The sequence below is a fragment of the Mus pahari genome, chromosome 6 (genome assembly GCF_900095145.1).
Source record: "Mus pahari chromosome 6, PAHARI_EIJ_v1.1, whole genome shotgun sequence".
In the NCBI taxonomy this organism is placed as follows: domain Eukaryota; kingdom Metazoa; phylum Chordata; class Mammalia; order Rodentia; family Muridae; genus Mus; species Mus pahari.
The window spans coordinates 34,887,252-34,914,979 of NC_034595.1; the positions used below are offsets into that span (position 1 = coordinate 34,887,252).

The 27,728-nt window shown below is 37.6% G+C and overlaps 1 protein-coding gene across 4 annotated transcripts in view; it reads right to left on the reverse strand.

Moving 5' to 3' along the window:
* The window catches only part of Zdhhc21 (zinc finger DHHC-type containing 21), a 65,482-nt gene that overhangs the window by 29,249 nt on the left and 8,505 nt on the right, over positions 1-27,728 (reverse strand). For 3 of the 4 annotated variants that reach the window (XM_021200022.2, XM_029539817.1, XM_029539818.1), the window contains 4 exons: positions 23,551-23,748; positions 19,970-20,068; positions 14,892-15,003; positions 12,033-12,171 (listed from right to left, as the gene is read on the reverse strand). In XM_021200022.2, coding sequence (XP_021055681.1) covers positions 12,033-12,171; positions 14,892-15,003; positions 19,970-20,068; positions 23,551-23,704 — 504 coding nt within the window. In that variant the 5' untranslated portion in view covers positions 23,705-23,748. Of the gene's footprint in view, positions 1-12,032; positions 12,172-14,891; positions 15,004-16,547; positions 16,614-19,969; positions 20,069-23,550; positions 23,749-27,728 lie in introns of those variants that run through there. The other variant, XM_029539819.1, reaches the window with a different exon arrangement.

Here is a 27,728-nt window from a genome sequence, read left to right on the forward strand (position 1 = left end):
ATCACTGGACCACCAGGTCTAACCCTCCAGCACTGGGCCTCCAGGTCTAAGCCTCCATCACTGGACCACCAGGTCTAACCCTCCATCACTGGGCCTCCAGNTCTAACCCTCCATCACTGGGCCTCCAGGTCTAACCCTCCATCACAGCCTCCAGGTCCAACCCTCCATCACTGAGTCTCTACCTCCTTCTCTCCATCTTAGAGACCCCAGCCCTGCCCCTCCATCACAGGGCAAAAAGTCAGCATTTCATCAGCTGAGGAATTTGTTTTCCCAGATTTTGGAAAACTTTCTTCTGACCAAGAAAGTTATCTACTTCTTGTCTGATAATATGGCAATTCTAAATTTTATCTTTGTCCATATACTGAGATACACATTTATCTGACCTATTAATGTGATAAACTTTGCAGGCTAACATTCTAATGGGAAATCTACCCTGTTCTCCTAGGATAAACTAAGCTTGATTTTGCCTTGGATGAACTTGCTAACACCATGCTTAGCAGTCAGTAAGTCAAGTCATCTTTGCCTCGGCTCACTTGACTATAAGTTTCTCCTCAAAGTTCCTTCATAGGTCATATATCCAAGAGACTATAGAAATGAACCAGGAAGGCTGAAGTGATCATCTGTTCACACCTGACAGCCACTCATTGGGTGGCCTGGAGAGCATTTGCTTCAGGAAAGATGTTGTTATTCACTATCTATTAGAGGACTATCAAGGTTTCCCAGTTTTGTTTTGTTTTTTTAAAGCTTTGTAGATCAGAAAATTCAAAACACATAAAAGTGTCCATTCACACTGTTCTACATAACTAATATAATCCTAAAAACAAGAGTCACCGGAGTGGAAGAGAATTGCTCAGCTGGCAGACTGCACCATTCTCATGTGTGTGTAAATAGTGTTAATTTTCATAGAGAAAAGGTCAAACCTATAGAACAGCAAACACTCTTATATGAAAGAGCATGGCAAGACTGTTCTACTGCACCCATGTTCAGCAGAGCAATGCCACCAAGATGGGATACAGAGGAAGAAATCATGGCTGTAACAACTGCTTCAGGCACCATACAAACCAATCCTACCTGACAAAACTTGATTTCTTAAAATTTAAACTCACTTGGTAGAGGGAAGAAGAGAAAATACCCAAAATCATCCCTGAGGGCAATGATAGAGGGGAACAACCCACAAGTATCACTTTACCGTGTAACAAGATTAATTCTACAACTCAAGTTTGCACTCCACAGAGGATGGCCTAATTGTAAGGATGAGACAGCAGACTAGAGAAGCAATCCCAAGCATAACGCTCTGCTCAACTGGACTGCAGAGCCAAAGCCAGACACTGAATGCAGCCTGAGAAACTTTTAGCAGCTTCAACCTGTATCATCTACTGGTACATGTTTAAACAGATTCAACTGCATTGGAGAATTCCATTAGGAAGTTCACATACATGGACAGCAGTATTTCTAGCTACACAACCAAGTGAACCACAGGCACCGAAAAGAAAGAGATGCAAGGAAGGCTGCCTAATGGGAGTATTACTGGGAACAATGTATTTGTCCATCAAAAGAAAAAAACCACATTATTTTAAATGAGATGTTATGAGTATTTATAGCAAAAGTCACACAGTGTATATTAACTATACTTGAAAAAAGAATGTTTTTCAAATTCTACCCATACAGCCCCAGGTAGTTCACTGGCCTGCATATGTATACTTTAATATTTGTACACTCTTCTACAGATATACTGTACATGACAATATAAAAAAGAAAATCGTAATCATAAAATTTAGACAACTCACTATTATACCTCTCTAGTGACTATTACTGAGTGTCCTGAATCAAACCTTACATTTTGTATATATGTGCATACAACTTGTTATTATAGAGCAAATGTGACCAGCACCTGATTTCCAGGCAGACAGTGAATATTTCATAAAAATTATTGTGTTTGCCTTACCATATTTTGGCAGTAGAATCTCTAGAAGAGCTGGACCAATTCATAAGAAACTGGATAACATTCTCTTGCTAAATTCACCAGTACCTGAAGCAGGACAGTGTCTAATAGAATTAAGGGAGTGGCACCACTGCTCCGAGGCCTTAACCATTTAAACTCAGAGAGACTGCCTCAGGAGCAAAGGCTGCGGTGTCTTCCATGTTAAACACTCCTCTATTTAGAACTAGACCACCACAGAAACATACATACATACTTTATGTCTCATAAAGACATATATCCAGCCAACCTATTATCACAGTGCCTGCTCAGGGCTTGTTACTAAGTTTCTATGTTCCTTCTATCAAGACAGAAAAGGAATACACTGACAGAAAGAACTGGCAATTATTAGATTAGATGGTTTTTGTCTACCAATATCTGTAAATGTTACAGAGAGAGAATATTCCTAGCAGTGAAGTCAGTACACATGAACAAAGAAGCTGGATTACCTTGATAGATTATTAATAGATTATTTTTTCATATTGATCTTAATCCCACACTCTTCTTGGCTACACTTAACAAAAGTTCACTCACTGATATATGGATATTAGCCCAGAAGCCCAGAAGCTCGGAATACCCAAGATACAATTCACAANCCACATGAAACTCAAGAAGGAAGACCATAGTGTGGATACTTCTATCCATCTTAGAAGGGGGTAACAAAACATCCATGGAAGGAGTTACAGGGACAAAGTGTGGAGTAGAGACAGAAGAAATGACCATCTAGAGACTGACTCACCCTGTGGATCCATCCCATTTACAATCACCAAACCTAGACACTGTTGTGGATGCCAACAAGTGCTTGCTGACAGGAGCCTGATATAGCTATCTCCTGAGAGGCTCTGCCAGTGCCTCACAAATACAGAGGTGGATGCTCACAGCCATCCATTGGACTGAGCATAGGATCCCCAATGGAGGAGCTAGAGAAAGTACCCAAGGAGCTGAAGGGGTCTGCAGCCCCATAGGAAGAACAACAATACAAACTAGCCAGTACCCCCAGAGCTCCCAGGGACTAAACCACCAACCAAAGAGCACACACACATGATGGGACTCATGGCTCCAGCTGCATACACAGCAGAGGATGGCCTAGTTGGTCATCAATGGGAAGAGAAGCCCTTTGTCCTATGAAGGCTCTATGCCACAGTGTGGGGGAATGCCAGGGCCAGGAAGCGGGAGTGGGTGGGTTGGTGAGCAGGGGGTGGGGAAGGGGATAGAGGGAGGGTGTTTTTCTGAGGGGAAACCAAGAAAGGGGATAACATCTGAAATGTAAATAAAGAAAATATCCAATTAAAAAATAAAAAAGTTAAATATGTATTTCATAAATATTCTAAATTCTTCAGTGACCATATAAATAAGTAAGCTTGTACATGATTAAATAATGACCATTATGGCCTAAAGTATTTTAACAGCAATAAACAATGATATACTAATATTCTTTAAGGCTGATTATATAGAAGAATTTTTAATTATAATGAGATTTAGAAATATTCAAAGGTACCTGCAATCAAGTCTTCTGGTCTTTATTAGTCAAATGTCTAGGCACATAACTGTGTGGCACAGTTCTGTATGACATCAAAGCCCTAGCAACACGATCAGCCATCAGCCAGTCGGAATAGCAGTAATGTATCTTGCGAGCAGAAAAGTCTGGCTGGCCACTGCACGTTATTTATTCCCTTCTTATGAATATTGGCAGTGAGCCCTTTGTTTAAACTCTCCTCTCTTCTCCTTCTGTCACCTCTGCTCTCAGATCATTAAATGTAGTTTGTAGGATTTTGCCCTTCACATAAAAATAACTATAAAAGAATCAATCATAAGTTAATTTGAATCTACTTCATCTAAAAATAATTTTAAAAGCATAAATTTAGAACTGAAGTGGTATTCCACAAATGATTAGCTGCTAACAAATGATAACCCCTACTTTAACACTACAAATTATTTACTTAAAAATATTTTTCTCTCATAGATAGTAATTACTGTCTGGAATATCTAGTTGCCAGTAGCTATACAGTAAAACAATTATACTACTATGATGTCTTTATAAAACAGAATGAACAATTATACTACTATGATGTCTTTATAAAACAGAATGAACAGCCTTTATGTTCGATAAAAATGTTAAATGCAGGCTGCCTCAATAAAAAAGATAAAAACATCAATGCAACATCTATCAACTTGTCATTCTTTGAGGGGCAAATTTTCTAACATGTTATTGTATTTTAAATCTGTACTTAAAATTTTCAAAATGTTAGTATGTTTAGCCTAAAAATTCTTCAGGTACACCAGGCACGGTGGCACATCCTATAATCCGTGCACTTGAAGATGGAGACAGGAAGATGGAAACTTAAGGTCAGCTTGGGCTATATAGCAAGTTTGAGGCCAGCTCAGGTGACATGAGACAGACACGGTTCCCTCCCTTCCCCTTTGGAAAAAAAAATTTCTCAGGACAAAAATGAAGCAGTGTTTGCAGGCTGATGCTGGCTATACCAAAAGGCCCCGCCCAAATCATCTGTCAATGGCTGCTCTCTGAGTGAATGAGCTACAGACTGTCTTTAAGTCTTAGCCATCATATCAGGTTCAGGGACACTCCAAATGTGATGGTTCCCTACATTCCTAGTGATATACAAGTTCAAAATTATCTAACCTATGATAGAAATTTTAAAATGCAGGACTGATAAGGATTCACGCCCCGCATATAACTTAAAACAGTTTACTCTAAATACGGTATCTTCCTTCATATTTAATTAAAATCTGCAGTTTTGTCTCTTACACTTAAGTTAAACAATAAATGACTAAAATTTGCTTATGAAGCCCTTAAAATAAGTATATAAAACAGTTAAACATAGAAGTTGGTCAATGATTAAAGTTCATTTCCTTCAATATCCACTTAATTTATTTAATTAGAATATTAAATTATCCCACAAGCAATAAGTTTTTAAATCTTCCAATAATTTTTATTTCAATTATTAAAGACATCAATTTCAAGAGTTTTAAGGAAAACCCAACACTATACTATTATAAAAAAACAAATTTATGCTTAACATTTTAAAGATTTCCAAACTTAAATCTTACACATTTTACAAATTTTCCAAAACTGATTATTTTTTAAAACCAAGCCTGCTACTAAGTTTCTGAAAATTTCTAGACACCTATTTATTATTTTCTTACATTAGTTGAGGCCTTCAGATTTTTTAATTTAAGATTTATTTATTCATTATCACATGTATAAGGCTTTTGCCTGCATCCTTGTAAGTATGCCACATCCGTCCATACCTGGTACCCATGAAGGTCAAAGGAGGGTGTCAGATCCCTCTCAACAGCAGCTGCAGATAATTGGAAGGCACTAGGTAGGTGCTGGGAACTGAACCTGGATCCTCTGCAGGAGCAGCAAGTACTCTTAAATACTGAGCCATATATCTAGTCCCTGGAATTTTTAAATTACTACTTTCAATGAGAACAGATCATATAAACTAACTGTGTTAAGCTCATAGGCTTTCCTTAACAGAAGACCTGCAATATAAGTAAGTTTAAGAAATAAATCCTATTTGGAATTCACAGTAAAAGATAGATATATAGACAGACAGATAGGTAGACAGACAGACAGACAGACAGACAGACAGACAGACAGACAGACAGACAGATTGCGTTACCCATTACACTTTCTATACTTCCCTTCCCTCCACAAAGGACATTTTCCAGTATTTTCCAAAAACTTGACAAGTAGGCAGGAAAGGTACTATTTTGAAGGTAAAGATTAAGAGGCATGAGATGCAGGGAGTGTAATCCAGTGGTGGAGTGTTTGCCAGCCATGCTTTCCCCAGCACTACAGGGAAATTACTGTAAGAAAAAGAAAAACCTGGGGCCAGGTAACTGCGAAGAAACTAAAGTTATCTATCTCAGAAAGAAGGTTTCTAAAAACAGAAAACCAGATTCACAAATGGTTTATCTCCCAGAATTTTGAGAATAGCCTGCTTTCTTTCAATTCTTGTTTCCAAGAGGTATTTACAACTTACCAGCTTCTCACAAACACTGGCAAGTGCCATTCACAGGCAATTCTATTCTTCTAGAGAGTAAACACTTCCATCCTAGAAACTAACACACACCTAGGAGTTGATAACACCTCTTTCCCAACCTAGAAGAAAAGCACTCAGCTTTGGCATCTAAGACAGGAGAAAGACATCTGCTGCCATCTCTCTACCTGAAAGGGTGTAAGGGAAAAGCAGGCAAAGCCTCTCCCTCTCTCAGGACCAAAGTACAGGATCAAAGTCAATCACACCCCTGCTGCTCCAGCGCATGTGCGCGTGCGGCATGGTAACCATGAACTCCAGTGAATCCAGAGACTCTGAGGTCTCTACTGCGTATCTCAGGTAGTAAGAGGGTGGACGAGGTAGGGACGACACTCTCGGGCCAGCTGCACACACAACTCAAGAGTGGCATACAAGTTTTTATTGTTTATAGGAAAAATGGAAGAGAACAAAGAAGGACCTAAAAAATAAATAAATGGACAGAACCACCACTAAGATCAATGAGATAATGGAGACTTCCCTACTGAAATTAATGGTAACTCTTCACAATGTCATCTTCAAAAGAACTTCTCTAAAAAGAACAGTCGTTTTCTTGACTTACACTGACTTTTGACTTCTTTCTGCTTTGCTAAGCTCTATCTCACCATCAAGTCTGTCCAGAGCCCAACAGTACTCAAACCTTAGGGACACATAAGTTTTGAAACTGAACACTCCACAGAACTTTACTTCATAAATGAGAGCATAAACAGCGACTAGAACCACCTGAGAAGAAATTGTTACAAAAGCATTATTGCCACCAACACCTGTAAGAGATGTCTGAGACTACGCTTCCTAAGGACACTGTGAAAAGCCAGATAAAGCCAGTCCATGACCAGCTACTGCAAGGCAGTCAACAGCAGCCAACCTAGCAACACAGTGAGAACTTAAAGGCTGAGATCGCAGAGCACAGTGATGCCTTAAGAAGAGCTAGCTGTACATTCTGCACTGCTTGTCATCAGGACAGAGAGGACATCAGAGGGCACAATCCACAAGACACACCTCAGCTCTTCAGCTGAAACCCTGCCTGGAAGGATACAATTGAGGAGAAAGAACAAACTGAAACTAGTCTTTCCTAAAACTCAGCAACCAAACATCCTATAAAGCACAAGTGCAGTAAGGATGATCTTCTAAAAAGAATCATTATACTAAGCCCATTCGGTATGAGAAAAACATGGCATCTAACCCAACTGGGTCAAGAGAGGATTCCTTTATCCTATATAGAAACAAATAAAAGAGTGAATCAAACATATCAACTTCATCTTCCACAACTGGCCATACAATTTACCCAGTATTCAATAAAAAAATCAGGCATGTCAGGGTGCAGATTAATATCTGGTATGGGCTCAAAATAACTTTAATTAAAATGTTCAAGAAAGGACTAGAGAGATGGCTCAGTAGTTAAGAACATTGGCTGCTCTTGCAGAGAACCTGGGTTTGATTCCCAGTACCTACAGAGTGGCATACAACCATCCCTGACTTCATTTCCAGGGATCCTTCTTTCATCCATGGGCACCAGACATGCATGGTCAGTCCAAACTCTCATGCACATAAAATAATATACATAAATCTTTAAAATATTAAGAAATGGTATTTTAAAACGTTCAAGAAAATGGCAAAATGCAGAATTTCCCTAGAAAAGTAATCTATGAGAAACAGTATCAAGCACGAATTCTAAAAGTACAAGGTACCACAAATAGAATTAAAAACTCAAGAGAGTAGAGTAGAAAAGCTATCATTAACAAATCAGAAGAGATATCAGTAGAAAGTAGATTAAACTGTGGGGTATGCAAAAAAAAAAAAAAAATCCCAAAGACAGGAAGTACAGAAATCTCACACATAATTAAATGCTAAAATATGCAAAAAGAGTCACAGCATATTTAAAGTGGGGCAGAAATTTTATAACTTAATAATTTTATCACACAGGTTGAAGAAGTTACACTACATTTTCAACAGAAAAATGCAAAGAAAACAATACTGGAGCACATTACAGAATTATAGAAAAACAACTAAGAATGAGAATTTTAAAAATCATAAAAGTGGTCATTAAAAAACACATTATGTTCATGAAATAGACCAACAACTGACTTTACAGTGAAACTATAGAAACCAAAAGACAATGGAAAATATTTTTTAACTAAAAGCAAATGTTTATCTATAATCCTGTGCTAATCAATAAATTCTTCAAAATTGAAGACATGACGATACTTTCAGGTTTATAACTGGGATAATTTCTTCCAGGAGAGTTGAAATGAAGTAGTTCATACTGCCATTTACTACATCAGAGTCATGACAATCATCCTCACTGGAAAATGACATGATCTTGGAAAAGACATGTTTAAGTTTCCATTTCGTCACTTCTAAGATGAAGGTGAGCACAGAAAAAAAACAGGGCAAACTCTGAAGCAGCCCATCTACTCCCAAGACACCGGAAAGCGTAGGCTAAAACAGCAATGCCTGCTCAACACTGCTAGGCACAAACAACAGTGATATGCCTATCCCAAAGAATCACTTATGCCAAGGTGTCTTTAATATAGTTAAGATTACCTCATCACTGGATTGACATTTATTAATACTAAGACATTATTATTATTTTAAAAAGCCTGCACTACTCGTGTCTGAGTTTCCAAAACATAGCTTTGTATATTTTTTTCCTCAGGATTATTATATAAAACTTTCAATATATATATTTCAATATATATATATATATATATATATATATATATATGCATGAAAATACATTCTAATACCACCTATAATCAGTTTCTCTACCTTAAAATGCAACTCTTCCTCTAATTGGCATTAATTTACCTAGAGTTATTATCTTTCATATTATGTATGTATGCATGTTAATGTGTGTGCAGGTCCCCGTGCATGCTGGGTGGTACAGAGGACAACCTCAGGTATCATTGGGAAGGCCATACCCCTACTTTGAGGCAGGGTCCCTTACTGAAGCTTACCAGTTAGGCTAGAGCACTAGTCATAAATCCAGGCTCTTCCCCGCCAACTCCCAGGCACTGGATTACAAGCACGTGCCACCACATGTGAGGAATTTGCTCACTAAGCCATCTCCCCATCTCTCTAACGTTAAAGCAAAATATTCTCATCTTTTCAAATTTCTAAATCTTTCATGTAAGTATTATCGCATCATTCTTATTTGTTATGGGAATTTCTTTTGAACGTCACCAAACCTTCTGCGATACTGTTCAATGGCTTATAGTTTTTCATAAAAATAGACTAAAGAAAATATTCTCTGCTTCTGAATGTTTCCATGAAACCAAATGTAACGTAAGCTAAATATATGCTATTTGCCAGGTATTTCTGATTATTATCTTTTTTTTCCTCAGTTGTTTTAGCTTTTTAAGATGAGGTCTTACAGAAGCCAGGCTAGCCTCAAACTTGCTATGTAGCTGAGGCTGACCCTGACCTGCTGATGCTCCTGCCATCAGCCAGTCTCCAAAGTTCTAGGACTACAGACAAACCTCCATGCCTGGCTGAATGGATTAACTTATTTAGGTTCATTATTCACACCTTTCAGAAAATGAAATAACAAAGCAGAGGGGTTAAACAAGCTACATATAATAAAAGCAAGTAAGAATTTGAATCTAGAGTGTCTGCTTTCAAAATGACCTCTCGACAACCAAGGTAAACTTACCACTGACAGGCAGGTACTTAGTATTTTTGAGTTTTGCTAGCCATACACCATGTCACCACCACTCAACTTTGTTGGAGCACAAAAGTAGTCACAGACTATGCGTGCATGGAAAAATGAGAATAGCTTTTTGTCCCCCAGTAAAACTGATTAACAAAATCTAAATATGGAGTCTATTAGTCCCCTGGGGCAGAAGCTGCTGACACCACCCTGCCCAGAAAGGGGTCTCTCTTCACGATCTTTTTCTCTCCACTGACACTTCTCACATCTTCTCCCTCACACTTTGAAAAACTATGACCTTAACCCCACAGAACAATTTTAAAACACTTTTGAGGTTCAATTTTCATGCAGTTTTCTTGGATGATTCACATGTTCTAATTAACACCAATTATGCCACAAATTAACCTGAAGCTAGATGAAACCTTTCTAAAACTCTAATAGAAGCAGGCACTGTATTTTCAGTATGAAAATGACAAATACATTTGAAACCTTTTCTACAGCTGAGACAGGAAGGCTACTAATTCAAGGCTTGTCTTGGCAATAGAGAAACAGGAGGCTCAAGATCAACCTGGCCATGTGAGACCCTGTCTGAAAACTAAAGAGTGGGTGAGGGAGACAGTTCAGTGTGAGGCTAGCTCACATGAGGCTCTAATTTCATTGAGTTATTGGATACAATTTTAATGACATATACCGTATTTAATAATCACAATCCGACCACTTTCAAGTCACAGCATCCCTGGGGTTTGTAACCACACGGAACAGCCAGGTCTCAAACAATCATGCACACCAACTACACACAGAGCTAAGATTCTCAGCACTGCACTTCTCAACATAACCACACACCTATCACCAGGGCACTGGATATGCAAAGGCATAAGCAGTGTAACTGTAAAGACACACTACCCACCTCCATCAGTTCTCTCTCTCTCTCTCTCTCTCTCTCTCTCTCTCTCTCTCTCTCTCACACACACACACACACACACACACACACACACACACATGATATTCTTTAAAAATATAACCAAGGCCCAAATAAAATGGAAAAATAGCATAAATTGTGTTTAATCAGCTCTGTAACTAAAGTTGATTGGGTAACCACCCTCCCTTCCTACGTGCAGTACCTCGCTCAATCCACTATCCTCCACTTTCTCCTGTAAATATTAGACTCTACAGTGGGAAGGCCATAGTACAGTATTGACAGAGTCAGGAACCAAAGGCTCTGGAGCTGCTAGCATCATCAACACCATTTAGACAAGTCTAAGCATTGCTCAAGTGATCTATATCTAAAATTTACAGGTTCCCAACCTGTGAGTCATGACCCCATGGCAGAGGGGCGTCAAAGAATCCTTCCATGAGGGCCACCAAAGACCATCATAAAACAGATATTTACATTATGATTCATAAGAGTTGCAAAATTACAATCATGAAGTTGCAACAAAAATCAATTTATACTTGGTGGTCACCACAACATAAGAAAATGTATTAAGGATGACAGCATTAGGAAGTTGAGAACCACTGCTCCAGAACATTCTACATACTCATCTTCCTGCTAGGGAGAGCCAGAGGCAGAAGACCAGATATGGTGGCACAGGTCTATAATCTCAGCACTCAGGAGAAATGAGCAGGAAGGCAGAGAGTTCACGGCTACCTTAGGCTGAGCTCTAGGCTTAAAACACAGTAACTAAGAGTCCTCTTCTCAAATGCTAACTTCTTAGAGAACCTTAAAAAATGTCACTAATTCCCACACTCAGGGCAGAACTAGCATAGCTGACCAACACGACACAGGCTCCATGCTTTATGCTCTCTTGTGTGGTCATGGTTTGGTGATTTTTGACTGGTTTTTGTTGGCTTGGTGTTTTGTTTTTGTTTTTGGAGAGAGAGACAGAGTCAGAGACAGAGACAGAGAGACAGGAGAGGAGAGGAAGATGAATTTTGGTGGGAAGAATCCAGGAGAAGTAGAAGGAAAAGAAAGAATATGCAAAATAAATTATATAATTTTTTTTAAAATAGTAAAATAAATAAATAAACCTGTCTGATTTTATTTTAAAAAGAAAGCCCACGATTTTTATACATTTCCTTTGTTTTCACTATTTTATGTTATTTTTAAACCAAGATTCATAGACTGAAAAAGCTCATGTTTTGTCTTCTGAAGAAATCTACTCAGCACAAATAGTCATAAAGAGACTTGTCTAAAAAGAGCAACCGAGCACTTTCTCGAGCCCAGTGTCCTGTGAAGCTCACTGGTCTGAGGCTTTCTGCTATCTCTGCCTGCAGTCAGGAACCACCATGTTCACAGGCAAACGTCACAGCTGCTCCAACATTAGTGGGTATAAACATGGCTTACCAAATTACGCTTTTTTAGTGGAAGAAAATAATAATAATGGCAGAAAGAAAACATCAGTGCGTAGCAAGTAAGCAGCTCAGTGTAGAAACACAACTGCAGAAAGAGCCAGTGGTTGTCTTCACCCACACAATTGTTTATCCTAAAGGGAAAATGAAAAAGAAACAGTGACGTTTTAGTAAGGATCATGAGGGTAAGTTTTACCCAAACTGAAAATCCAACGAGTTAAAGATACACATTTTAACGTGCCTTCTCCTTTACCAAGGAGGCCAGCTAGAGACTAACATTACTCCAGCTCACAGTAGCCCGGTGCCCTGTGTCAACTGACACAAGAAGATGCACAGTGGATTAGGTCACTGGTCCGAGGATACTCAGAAGAGACAGAGGCCAAGGGACAAGAAGGAGAGCCTTTCTCTGGACCCTGCCTTTCCTTGCAGCACTTGAGCAGAGGAGAGTAATTTAAACACCTCAGAGAAAAGCAGCTCAGACTTGCTACATGGACAGAATTATTTTTATATGTTTACTTTATGAAATATCTCTCCTTGGCTGCTGAAACTAAAAATGTATTCAAAACCACTTAAATGTACTATCTGTCAAAACAACAGTGAAGTCTAACTATAATAATGATAATATATAATCATAAATTACCAAGGTTCATTTAAAATGAGTATATTTTACAAAATGGGTATATTTTTAAGGTACCATTAAAAATCTAATTTAAATTTCAATATAAAATTATTTTTCTCAAGATTATATAAATGTTTTCCTTCAAAATAGGACTACACTATCACCAAAGGAGAGAATACATACATATATATATATATATATATATATATATATATATATATATGCATAGCAAGTTCAATCTGTAGCTTAAATTGTTAAAGATATATTGTTTTACATTATTTTTTAAAAAATCAAAACTAGAACTGAGCTGGAATGCTTGTGGAGGTTTGTTTACCTGAGATTGCAGAGAACACACTTGGTAAACAACAATTCTAAGCCCTGTAACTGGCCAGAAAGACTCTAAGAGAAGTGGTTCCCCTAAGCCTCAAACTCTGCTCAGTTGTTGCTACGCATCCTCCCTCCCCTCCGCTAGTCCAGAACAACGCAGCACATGTCCTGGCTGGAAACAGCATCAGACCCTGAAAGGCAAAGAGCCCTTGCTTAGTATGCCGGTGCCTGAATTTAAACTATTTAGGAAGAGCAGTCAGAGATAGAAACAAAGACCCTGCACAGTGATCATCAGATCAGATCTGAAGCTGAGATGGTTAAAATGTTGCAGTTTGTTAAAACGTAAGAATCCTCTGCTTCAAATTAATACTGTCCTCACTTGGACCTCAGCAGCACTCTGCTAGAAAATTCAATCACGGAAATCCCCAAATCTAGACCAGGCCACCTTCCTTACTAACCTCCCACCGTACCCTCAGACACTGAAGCCTAGGAACAGAACTATCTCAACAGTACACTGAAAGTTCAAGGGAGCTTCATTTCTTCAACAATGGCCTAGTCTTTACCTCTTAAACAAATATCACTAGTACTAACAGACACATTGCCCGGATGATTTTTTTTTTTTTAAATTATGGCTCTCTTTTGTAAGGAAGCAGTAATACCCAGCTATTCCATAAATGTTTATTATTTTTTTTAGTTGATTAGGAAAACTAATACAAAAAAAAGTGCTATGAATTTTTAGTGTGAGAATTAATTACCAGAAGATTTCACATAGTATTTTTTATGTGCTATCATTGTGACTGGAAATACCACTGAGGTTTAAAAGTAAGGTACATTTTTTAAACACTGTATGGCATAGTATATAGTATCTTATAGTATATTTAGACAATTATTTAAAAATGCTAGTCTGTTTTTCTAGTCTCTGGAAATCTATGTAAATAAACAGTTAAAAAACGATTTCAACTAAAAGTTTGTTAATTAGCAATGCTATCAAAATGAGTTATACATAAGGCAAGTGAAATTGACTAACATCATTAAACAAAGGAAAACTGTCTTCCTTGGCTAACTATAGGTAAATGGATGTAGGTTAAAGGAGGCTATTATACAGTTAACTTCCTATATATGCATGCATGCATGCATGTATAAATAGATATATATGAATATATATATTTATAAAGTTCTATTATACCAATTTAAATATTTAAACAAGATTCAATGTTAGATAAGCAGAATTAAATATAATATCTTGCTCAAAGTTTTTTGTGACAGCTTTGAAATGAAATACAATAGATTCTCAGAGCATTTTCTAAATCTACTTTTTAACAGAATGACTTTAAATATTACAACAGAGCCCCCTATTGACCAAAAATATTGGCAGTTCTACAGAAAGTTAATTAGCACTTATATATATCCAGCATGTACAAAACGTTACTATCCAACAGAAAATACTCTAAAAGGTATAACGAGTAGAAGAGAGTTATCAGCAAATCTGAAAAGTGTTGATCTTCTCCTGAGTAAGGAAAGAGGAATCTAAGCAGTGGACATTGTGGCTTTTCTCCCTGACAAGAGAAAGAGCTGTGAGGTAAGTGCTTCCACACATCTGACCTTGTACCAAATACTCTCTCTCTCCAAGCCTCATTTGATATAAGCACCTTAGTCCTTCTGTGTATTTGGGGATGTAGTAATTCTGCTGTTTTTTTTCCTGCTCAAAGTTTTTGCTCAAATGTTTTCTTGGTGGCAGGGATAAGGGATGGTTTACTCTGGGATTTGCAAGAATCATTTTTATTAAAAAACTGTTTAATGGAGTGACTTTAATGTAGGTTTTTCTTAAAGCTGACAGGTTCTCACTGTCTTTTCCTTAGCTAATCCTCCTGCCACAGCTCTTGAGTGTGGTGACCAGTGTCTCCTTACCAAGGACAGTGGTGGTCCATCCTTCGGACGCAGTGGCCACAGCGGCTGCAGTGGTGGGAGCGCCTCGGCCTCATCAGGTTACACTTGTTGCAGAGCTCCCACAGCTCCCGCTCTACGGGGAGAGAGAGAGAGAGAGAGAGAGAGAGAGAGAGAGAGCACATGCGGCTGCTTACGAGGAGGCACATGAGCGAGCGAGGGAGCGATGCTCAGATTTAACAGCTGCTACTAAATTCCACGGGGTGACATTTCTCTTTTTGCTCAGTCCCCAACATAATCAAGCACCTTTGCCATAAATACTGCTGTATGTTCTACGTGTTTTATACATTTCTAACTTAACACTACAAAAATAAGATACCACTGTTTCAAAGTAAATGACAGAAAGCACAGTTCTGAAAAAAATCATGAGAATGTGTTATCTTATAAAACTCTAAGCCTACCCAAAATATTAGAAGAATTTTATATAAATCAATTAATTTATACAAGTTATATTATCTAAAAGAACTAAAGAAGAAATAATACTGAGTCTTAGTTTTAGTAAATAAATAAGTTGAAATCAATCTTATATTTTCCTAGAGCATTTTATTTTTAATAGTAATGAATTAATTTGGGCATATGTTTTAGACAAAGGCTAGAGGTCAGACTGGGTTTAGAAAGTATCCATCTAATAAAGAAGCAAAGGATAGAAAAATCATTAGTATTTAATGACTATAAACACATGAGTGAGTTTTGGTTTTATGGGACAGGGTCTGGATACTATGTTGCCCAGGTTGGCTTTGAACTGCCACTACTCCTGCCACAGCCAACACAGTGCTAGAATCAGCTCCAGCCTATTACCCAGTTAGCAACTGCCACTGGGCTAGAGGAAAACAGAATACGGTTAAACGTTTGCGGAAGAGAAGGTTTTCATCATGAATTGTTCTAATCACATCCCTAAAAACTATTAATTCATCTTCCAAGATAAAGTAGCTGCTTCCTTATATGAGATACATACTCTTGGCAGTTTCTAAAGGAAATTGTACCATTCTAAAAGTCTTAAAATGTCAGCCCTTATGCTGCCACGACCCTGGTGGATAGACATAGCTGCACAAGGAGTATTACCATATACAGTGTGCTCCTTGCGCACAGTGGTGGTACTAAAGGACTGTGCAAATATGGAAGTCAGATTTTTCAAAAACATTCTAAATCTTTTAAAAAGAAGATGTCAATAATGTTGTTTTATGAAAAAATCCCCCTTTTAAAGTCTACCACTTTAGTGACTTGAGTTTAATGGCTATAGATCAGCATACTCCAATCTTACACAAGAAAATGTGAGGAAAATGTTCTGCTGGAGATATTTTTGAAGGAAACTGGAAAATAAAAGTAAAATCTGTATCGAATTAACTGTTATTTAAAACATCATCTCTTATAGTTCCTACGGTTATAATGGAAACATATCATCATCAGTTTAAACACCTCAAGCCAGCCTTACTACTACAAGCAAGATGGAAACTGCGCCAGCACAGCATCATTTTGGTGAATTAGCATGTAGCAGCCTAGAGATAATCAATGCTTTATTCCATGCCTAACATCCTGTATCTTAAGGAAAGAAGAGAACACCCAGAACACCCGGTTACAGAGAAGGAGCCTCTAACTCTGCGGTGCGAACAGGGCTTTTACCTTGTCACACTTGTAACCTTTCACCAGAGAAGTTTCACATGATCCCAGCTATCCAGGAAAGTAAGTCTACAAATCAAACATTATTGATGAACCATAAATTGTTTTAAAACAATTACTTAGTTTACACATGATTTTGACATTTAAAGAACTTCATACTATAATACTTGTGTTTATTTGTTTTTACATAAAGAAATCTTTGATGAATATTTGATAATGCAAAAGAGAAAGCTTTTAAATGTTTTGCAGAGTTGATTAATGTCTTGATTTTAAATTTTCAGGGCTGAGAACAGCGCACATAAATACAGAGGACAAAATAGCAGCAAAACATCTTCAGCCATTTCAGAAATTATTGAAAATTCCACCATAATACTGAGGTAAACATCTAACAAGTTTTTTAAATGAAACTCCAGTCAGAAATTCAAGCCAGCTGGGCATGGTGGAGCACGCCTTTAATCCCAGCACTCAGGAGGCAGAGCCAGGCAGATTTCTGAGTTCGAGGCCAGCCTGGTCTACAAAGTGAGTTCCAGGACAGCCAGGGCTACACAGAGAAACCCTGTCGAAAGAAAGAAAGGAAAGAAAGGAAAGAAAGGAAAGAAAGGAAAGAAAGGAAAGAAAGGAAAGAAAGGAAAGAAAGGAAAGAAAGGAAAGAAAGGAAAGAAAGGAAGAAAGGAAGAAAGAAAGAAAGAAAGAAAGAAAGAAAGAAAGAAAGAAAGAAAGAAAGAAAGAAAGAAATTATTTCAAGCCTAAAAAAATTATTTTTCTTGAGACCCATCTTGATATATAACTCTGGCTTGCCCAGACCTCATTCTGCAGACCAGGCTGGCCTTGAACTTGTGGCTGGTGCCTCTGCTTCTGCTTCCTGCATGCTAGGATTACAGACAGGTACTATCTCACCCAGCTCTTCAAACAGCAATGCTTACAACCCAACATTCCAGTAAGATAAATATGGTAGAAGAATATTAAGTCCTTGTTTTCTTTATTGTTTCCTCATAGAAGAAGACTTTAAGAAGAAAACTTTGGATGTACAATAATTTAAAAAAAACCTAAAATTCATACAAATAATAACATGTCAAGATTATGAGTTATGGGCCTGGGTGTTTCAGATGGCATTTATAACACACACACACACACACACACACACACACACACACACACACACACACACACACACGGGGAGGCACTGCATTCAGAACTCAGCTAGGTCAACCACAGCTCAGTAGTGGCAATTGCTACAGAGTGGCAGATTATTCATCATTCATTTGATTTAGAATTAAAATGTATGTGCATTTCAGAAATCTTTTACTGTAGCTTAAGTTTTCATGGCCCCCACATTCAGTTACAGGACCCACAGTTTAAGACGCTGGGCCCAAGTGAATAGTTTAGCAAACTGCAGCATGCAGGGCAGTCAAGTCCATCCCAGTTCAGTATTACAAGGCAAAATCTTCTAAGTTTAAAAAAGAATCACCTTGTTCTACCAATGGTGGTGAGAATGTCCTAAAGCAGACTGGAGAGGCGGCCATATAGTGAACTAGATACTTTCTTTTTTTCTTTTCTTTTTTTTTTTGGTGGCAGCACAATCCTTAAATCCCAGCACTAGAACACAGAGGCAGGGTCTCTCAGTTCAAGGCCAGCCTGGTCTATAGAGCGAGTTTCAGGATAACCAGAGCTACACACACATCATCATCATCATAATAATAATAATAATAATAATAATAATAATAATAATAATGAAGAGGAGGAGGAGGAGGAGGGAAGGAAGGAAGGAAAGAAGGGAGGAAGGAAGAAAGGGAGGGAGCCAGGATTCTGGAAGAGTCTGGAACAACATAGTAACCTGCAACCCTGTAAGCAGAGCCTTATGGACAATTCTGGAGAGGGCTCTGGAGAAAATGACATCCGGGAGGTAAGGACTGATGGAGGTAAGGAGGTCTTCCCACATCCTATCATCTGGACCATGAGATACTTTCAATGTGCATTAAATACATCTTTTCTTTATAAAATTTGTCTGCCTTGCAGACATTATAATGACAAAAACTTAGTAATATGTTCGGTTTTCTCTTCTAAATTTTTAACATCTAGCAACTGGTGTGACAGTTTCACAACAGCTGAATCATGGCTACTCCCTTTAGACTGTCTTTTATTGACAGGCAGTATCAGGAACCTATAAGTATTTGAGTGACCACTGCAGTGTTTCTCAGAAACAGGTCTGGAATTAGGAAAGGCCATTTCTGTGTTGTGCAGCTACTGCACTTCAGTGCTGGAGTAGCAGCATGTGGATAGGCTATACACAGCTTTCAGCTGGACAGCCCAGGAGGAAGAGGGAGGCTATACAAGCCAGAGAACCCTCTCTGCTCTCGCTCTAGAATGGACACATTGACTACTAAGAGACTGTGTTACGACTGCTGCAAGTGAACTGAGCTGCATAGTGCATGCAGTGCTACAGCTACACAAATAGCACTGATATTCCCGCTTCATCTCTAAGTCTGTGAGCCAAGTAAGGCCCTGAATGGCAAGTCTCAAGAGTTAGTATTTCTGAGGGCTCTGTATGCTGACTTGTCAATCGCATTTCAAATGGAGTTACGACTTTGGTTCCAAAACTCTGCTGCACACTGGAACCACAGGGGATCTTTCAGGAAACTCACACCCGTGTCTGTGCCCAGGTATTATGATTTAACTGATATAAGTTGTAACCTGAACACTGAGACTTTTTTAAAGCTCCCAGAAAATTTGAAAGTAAAAATTTAGAAGCCACTAAATTATTAGAGAAAATACTCTAGCTCTAAAATGTACTACAAAAACATATAGAAAAGTACAGAACTCTCAAAGCTAATACAGAAATAATCAAAGAAGAGCTGAAGAGAGATAAAAAGTGAGCTCCTATTGTATCTGGTATATAACAAAATAAACAATCCATTTTTCATGGTTTCTGTCAAAAGAATAAAAAAATTATCTTTAATTGATATTAGAAACAAAGGTTTTCAATTTTTCATTACGTTGTTAGACCCTTCAGGAAAGTGAAAAATTGTGTTTATAACACTAAAACTATTTGTTCTAAGCAACTTATAAATATCACCAGGTGAAAATCCTGTTCTAAGTAAACCAGAATCTCTCAGGTAATTTTGTATCATTAGACAAATATTTATTTGTTGTAAGTGGTGGCAGATTCTTCTGGAGACCAGAGATACAGCCCCACACATACACACAGAGGTTAAAGTAACCCACATGTTCAGAATGGACGTGGATCTAAAAGGAATGAAAAGAGCAGGCACAGAATGGAGGAGGGGAGTGCTTGCAACTGAAAACAGACATGTGAGCAGAGACGCGAGTGGTTTCAAATGACTTACATAAAGCATATATTGGAGGTAATATGTCAATAAATATCATTTCAACATCAGAAAAGTGGATGAACCTAAAAAACACCATACCTGCATGTGGGATCTTGGGATTTTCAGGGAGTCTTCCAGGATCAGTTAAGGAGGCCCTCACTAAGGCAACCAGGCAAAATATGGAAATGCCATAGAATACTGTAATATGAAATTAAACATAGAAGTTAGTCATTTTTCATTTAAAATTTTTACCAACAAGCTAAAAATTTTAAAAATGCATTTTCGTCCATATCTATCAGGATAACTTTACCAATAGACTATATGTAAAAACAAAATGTAGATTTATTTTACTATTTCAAATAGTCCTGCCAAGATGACGGCTACACTAAATGTATCAATTTAAAATGATTTTCTAAAATAACTGATAAACATAATAAATGAGATTCTTTTATACAGTAACCCCAGTAGTGATGAATAAACAAGTGGACTCATTTAAAAGGATCAAAACAGCATTTTAAAAATTCTGCATTTAACCTTTCAGCAACTCTATCTTCAAAATTATTTGATTGCCTCTTTCAACGAATCTTAAGAGATGTACTTCAAAAGTGAAGAATTAAAACCTTTTGAATGTTAAAGTAACCATAAAAATAATATTAACAATTGAGATTTAGTCACCATAATCACATGCTTTAAATTAACACATAGGAAAAATAATAAACACATCCTCTAATTCTCTGTTGCTCAAAAAAAAAAAAATAGACATTTTATAGGAGAATAAAAAACCAACACATTGAGGGGCTGGTGAGATGGCTCAGTAGGGAAGAGCACCTGACTGCTCTTCCGAAGGTCTGGAGTTCAAATCCCAGCAACCACATGGTGGCTCATAACCATCCGTAACAAGATATGACGTCCTCTTCTGGAGTGTCTGAAGACAGCTACAGTGTACTTACATATAATAAATAAATAAATCAAAAAAAAAAACCAACACATTGAACACATAAAAAGAAAACAGTGCTCACTGATGTGTATCTGACTGCAAGGTCTGTCTGTCTGTCTGATGTACATCTTACTACAGAGCTCAGGCTGGCCTAGAAGTCACCATTTTCCTGCTTCAATCTTCTGAGTGCTAGGACTACAGGACAATGGCCACACCTCATAATATGTATGACAGGGATTATAGTTCTTATAGCTGCTCTGAGATCAAAATAAGGAAGGACATGAGAGCTGTAAACACTGCAGATGTGGGGAGTTGCAATGGACAGGGAGGAAACTAGAGAGCTTAGAGTGAGGGATTTCTACCTTTCCTCTCCTCTCCTCTACCCTCCCTTCTTAAGTTAAGGAGCAGAGGGTGGAAAGAAAAGGAAAATTAGAGAAATAGACAAATAGAGATAAGATATTAAATTTAATCTTAAACAAAGCATTATATAGCCATAATCTTACATTCGTAGAAACCCTTATATTGATGCAAAATTGAAGTTTTAATTTCTTACACTGCAACAGAATTTATGTATATTGATACAGGTTTAAGATTTTCATTAAATCTTCATACATGGATACAAAATTTGAAATTAATATTGTTACTCTTAGATAGGCATTGTGCCCATGCAACTCATTTAAGAACACAAGGCCTTGACCCAGTCCTTCTATAGCTGCTATTACAAACTGTTTAGGATGATTAAGTAACACAAGTTAAGGGTCAGATAGTAAACTCTGGGTATATTGGATTCTGAGTTAATTATAATAAAGTAATTTCAATATTATTTAAATAGAAATAGCTAAGAGTAGTTAAGGTTTAGCAGTTCAGATATACTTAGTCTTCAAAAACATCAGAAATCTACAAAATAGGACATTTACTAAAGAGTATTAATCATTATTAAAGATTATTTGACTACAAGCCAGGTCTGCTCCTAACAGCACTCCTTTCATGGTTCAAAGAAGATACTGAGCAACAAACCTCCAAATGGAGTTGCTCCAGTTGTGGCAAGGTAGCCACTGGGCAAGACAGATTAAAAAAAAAAAAAAAAAAAACTGTCCAGGAAAGGACATAAAATGCAGGATAGTTGACAGAGTAAGTTAGTCCTTCATAGTTCCTGGTTCATTTAAGGTCTGTCAGATGATCCTGGGCCAAAAGGCTGAAGACAGATGCTCCAATGTCTTGAGGAATTGGGGATTGTTCAGGGAGTCATTTGTCTCTGCAAATTTGGTTAAGTTAAATTTGGAAGCTATGTTTTTGTGGGTCCTATATTCAGGTAATGTTTAATTCATTCTCAAATTTCTGACAGGGTTGAAAACTAGTTATAGTCTCATAAACAAACTTAATTTGTTTAGCATCGAGGAAGATGATATAGATTTGAAAGGATGGTTTTCAGATGGCAATGCAAGGTAAAAATCAGAACATAATTCAGGTATAGAACTGTGGACTTTATCTAAATTGACAATTTTTTTTTTTTTTTTTTTTTTTTTTTTTTTAGACAGGGTCTCTCTGTGTAGCCCTGGCTGTCCTGAAACTTTGTAGACCAGGCTGGCCTTGAACTCAGAAATCTGCTTGCTTCTGCCTCCCAAGTGCTGGGATTAAAGGCGTGGGCCACCACCACCCGGCCTATTTATATTTGCTATGGTTGTGTTCAATTTATGTCAGGGGCAGGGGGAGAAGGAGCCTTTTTATTGGACAAAAAGGGAGAAATGTGGATTGCACTAGTGCTGTTTGTAATCTGATGTTAATTCTGCGTCCTCAAGAGGAGCTGCCCACTGAAGGAGTTGATAATGTATTCAGGTGATCTCAAGTGAACCTTCTCCCCATTCGAACTGGTCAAATAAAGGCTAGAGCCTGTGATTGGAAAATGAAAAGGAAAGGTGGGACTGGAGATCTTAGAGAGTGAGGGCAGAAGGAGAGAGGATAAAGGAAGAGGAGGTGGAAGCCATATGTAGCAGAACCACGTGGCTTGGAGAGCTGCAAGTAGCAAGGGGTTTCATAGCTGGGGAATAAACTAATAAAGTGATAGATCTGCCCAATCTAGGCACATAGCTTATAAATATAATAAATATAAACAGGGCTGTGTGTTTTTAATATAGGCTTATTGGGTTAAGAAATTACTGCAACAATGTGTCATTGTGATCCGACTGTCAGTAACATAAGCAAGCATAATCTTTGGGCTGCAGAAGATAATAATGATCCAGGAAATCCAGTGGCATCACAATCAAGTCATCTTTAGGATCATGAATTTCTCATCTCCCAGTAATATATCCCATCCTCTTCCTTATAATGCCTCCACCTTCAAGCCAGGCACAGGGATGCTGGGGTCCCAGGCATACAGAAGAGATACAGAAAGATGGCAAATCTGAAGCCACCCTGGGCTACAGAGAGAAGGCCTGTCCCAAAATAGTAATCAATCAATCAATCAGTAACCTCCCATTTTTACAATTAAATACAAATCCTGTTTTCAGGCTTTTCTCCTGACAAAAGGTCTTCATATAGTTTTCAGAATGAAATAAATATAGAGTTAGTATCTTATCTCTCCAAGTACAAAAAGCTATTGTTATGTATAACTTTTAACTTAATTAAAGGTTTAGTAGTGCTACTGAAATAGCATAGCCAAAGGAAGTCATGAAGACATTGTACTTCAAAACATTCACAATGAGAAAAAAATCTTCACAGAAGGTAATAATACTTAGAAACTTACTTATTATTAAAATGCCAGGAATATGTCCTTCTTCATAGTGAGGAAAGAGGACAATTTTGGGAATTATAACAATATTGTATAACCAGACAAAGACAATCAAGCCCATGCAGCACCAACCATGCGGGTCAACAACAAAGTGAATCCGAAGACCCATTCTGCAGTCCTGTAACTGCCTGCCAGCTCACAGGCCAGACAAACCTGGGGAGAAAAGCAGGAGTTACTAACATGGAAAAGTTACTCAATGAAAACTGTATCTCTGGAAACTTCATGATATCTGCTGAGTTTCCTGTGCATATCTGAGTTTTGTCTCAATACACACTTAGCAAAACAAATACAAAATTTACTTAAATCTTCAAACAATTTAATTCTAATTGTTCAAAATAAATCACAAAATAGTTGTTTATCCTTATTTATAAATTTCATGTGTAGACACAAAAGAAATGAATGAATATGTCCACCAAAAAACATGTGCAAACGTCTTAGCACTTTAACCAGGAGGCTAACATCACAGGCTCTAATTCTGGTTATCTTGGGGTATATTCTAGCTGGAAATGAATTTGATCAAAACTTCTAAAGGACCAAAAAATTCTACACCTTGATCTGGGTGGTACTTTATGGGTATATGCAAATTTAAAAATAAAGATTGTATATGTACTTAAAACCACAATGAAATACTTTTAAAATCATTTTGAAAGACTAAAATTAGGTGAAAATTACAAATAACTAAAAATGTGGGATGAAGCCCAACTAATTTCCTTACTATCAACTCAAGAAGACTCTTGCTTAAGTGGGACCATCATTCAGCTGAGAATTCACAATTAGCAACACATCCCTAAATGAGAAAGTCTCCAAGTGAGCTGAAATTTCATTCAGAAGTGATGTCCATCAAGTGACCTAAAACATATCCATTCTGTAGTAGGCATAACTTACTATGCTTAAACAACTACTTACTCTATATGGTCTAGGGGCATCTCTGACACAAACTATAATGGTATTAGGTCAGTCATTTTCAAACTTGCAACAAACTAGAATCAACTAGGGAGCTTTAAAAAAAAAAAAAGACAGATTCCCAGACCCCCGTCCCCTGAATTCCTCACAAGACTCAAAACCAGGTGCATCACCCAGATGAATGCTGGCTCAGAAGAACTAACCACTGCCTTCACTAAGAGGTCAGTGGTACAGTAGTGAGTGCAGGTAATTCTAATAAGAGTCACTTCCTAGACACTGGAAGAACAACTATTAATAAGGCATGGCCTTTGCTTAAATAAACCAAGTCCATTTGGAAAATGTCATTTAAAAAGGGTTTAATTTACTATGGTAAGTTCCAGATCTGTGACAAGTTGTCAGTAAATGCACAGAAGGTGGGCCTAGTGATTCACGCAGGATTTCCAGGAACAGGTACAAACTGAGCTCAATCTTGAAAGACGAGTAAAGGTTATCTAAGACAATACACAGCAACAGTACAGCAAAAAGAGGCCAGAGCAGGGTGACTAAGCTAAGTGTCACAGGAAGTGCCACAATCTGCCATCAGAAGTCATAAAACCCCCCATGGACTGACTCAGAAATAAGAACAGGGCTCTATCATGAGGAAAACATGTCATTTAGAGCACTTGGACTTCATTTAGCAGCACAAGAAAGCTACTAAATTGGGGGTTAAATAAGATCTGTACTTTAAATAAATTATTAACACTCTCCTGTGGAGAATAAAGTTAAAGACAAACTAGTTAGATTGAAAGAATACAAAAGTCAGAACTATCTTCAGAGAACGGACCTAGTAAAGTAAAACCCAATCAGTGAGCCTTACTAATTGGTTCACTGCTGAGAGTGAAAAAAAGTCAAGGATGACTCAGATCTGCAGCAGATGTGACAGCCTACTTACTACTTCATTCTATGAATAACTGTGCTCCCACTGAAGGGCCTTGCTGGTGCTCAGTAGGGCCATAGGCTACCAAAACAGCGATTAAAGGCCACTTCAGTTCAAAAGAATACCTCTCCTCTCATCCTTACAAACTCCCAGCTCTTGAAGCAACAGAAAGAAAAAAGAACACAGCAATAAGCAACAGTAATACAAACTCCCAGCTCTTGAAGCAACAGAAAGAAAAAAGAAGAAGAACACAGCAATAAGCAACAGCAATAAGCAACAGTAGACTACTTGGCTAGCATCAATCCATAGCAGGACCAAGAAAATAAATTAATTTAAATGTATATTTTTAATTTAAAAGATACTAGTTTCCCCTTGAAAAACTGGTAAAACCTCAAATGCAATACACCCCCAATTTAAATGAAATAAAGTCCAAATCAGTGTTTTTATAAGAATTCTAAAATAGGAAAAGAGCCAGGTCTTTTAAAAAGTTGAACATTATCTCTTAGAAATGTAAAGGACAGAGCACTAAAGTAAAGAGAACCAGAAAGAGTAAAGCGTATTGTGTCATTGGCTAGGAATCATTATTCTAAAACTAAAGGAGCACAAATACCTGCATGGCTAAAAAGAGAATCACTGCAAAGAGTAATTTGGGAGGGTGGGAAGTTAGGAAAGGACTTTGCTATGTAGCCCAGGCTGGCCTGAGATTTACTGTTAATATGTTTACAGCCTTGCTAAAGTATCCAGAGATACAAGAAAAGACAGAGGCTCTGCTTCCCAACTCACCCAACAGTATGAACTTCCTTTACCTTTCTGGCTTTCAATGCTTCAATTCTATACAAGACTGAAAACTAAATTCACATGCAACAATACTTTTATGGCTTATTCCTAATATTAACATTAGAAACAGATATATAAATCTGTAAAGTAGGAAAATCAAGTATTCATCTTTTGAATCTGTTTTCAATTCCTTTAGTTTTGAAATAACAAATTTTTCTTATTATGAAAAGATCAATCCCTCACAGCAGAAACTACCACACAGTGACAAAATCATTTAAGATGGGTCTGTTCCCTGAATGAAAACCTATGTAGGTGGCAAACTCTAAAACAACACCATTCCCAAGAAGACTGAGCCCAGAGAAATTAAACAAGGAACACACCATTGAATACTGAAAACAAATACCTGATTAGTAAAACTTAGCACCATATAGTCCTTATAGGAGGCCGGGGAGAACAGTGGTCTTCCAGGAGCCCACAGCTGGTTACAGCCGAGAGCCTGTCACTGGTAGAACGGCAGGATCACTCCAGCGAGGTTTGGCTGAGGGCTGGACAGAAACTATTACACACCCTGAGCAACCACCAGACTGAACAGTACTGCTTAGGTTTAGGGATGGCATTTCCCAAATACTTTCATTAGCTGGAGAGCCCCACATGCTAATTTGTATATTAAATGGTGAGCTCATAATCAAACTTTGAAGTGACTAGTTGATGAACTGGTTCCTCAGCATTGGAGATTGCTATCTGGTGACTACACTAGCTTCATACTGATGTAAATTACTACAGCACAAGCTGCTTTTAAAGAAATTATAATTCAACTGTAATAAACTACCCTGCGGAAATATTTACAATGTTCAATTTATTCTGAAGGTATACAATCTTTCCTTTCTTGCCATTTCAGGCACCTTGATTTACCACCACAGAAGAAAGATTTGAGTCACTGAGGAAAGGAAAATAACAAAAAATAAAAATAAAAAGACAATATGACAGAAAATTGAAATGTCAGAATGAAAATTTTAGAGAAAAATAATGACTAGCCAAAATATAAGAAACAAAGGCAAACATATACTTGTAAACTTAAGTTTCCTATGACTTCCCACCCTAGCTAAAACTGGTTTTATTACTATTCCACAAGTATGGAAAATACTCATCATTTGCTGCTCATGTCTGGAGACTCTCGCACTCTGCTTACGATCTGAATTTAACTCGGGGTTTAAAACTAAAACCAACTTCCCTAACACTTTAGTCACAATGATCTCTGTCTCCTCGTAAAGGTTTATAAAAGCCAACCCTGGAAGCAAAGAGCAAGTGACTTTAAATGCTTGGTGTAAGGATGGCCTTCACAATCAAGACCTGCAAACACTGGGTGACAACAAAAAAATTAAATTTCTGAACTCAAAACACACCAAAAATAAAATTACAAACAAAGCATTCCCAAAAAGAATATTATAATGCATGAATGATAAGTGGCACACAAAGTAAATAGATGAGAAGACAACTCACAAACAGAAAAAAAATCTAATGGGTAATCATTGAGGCT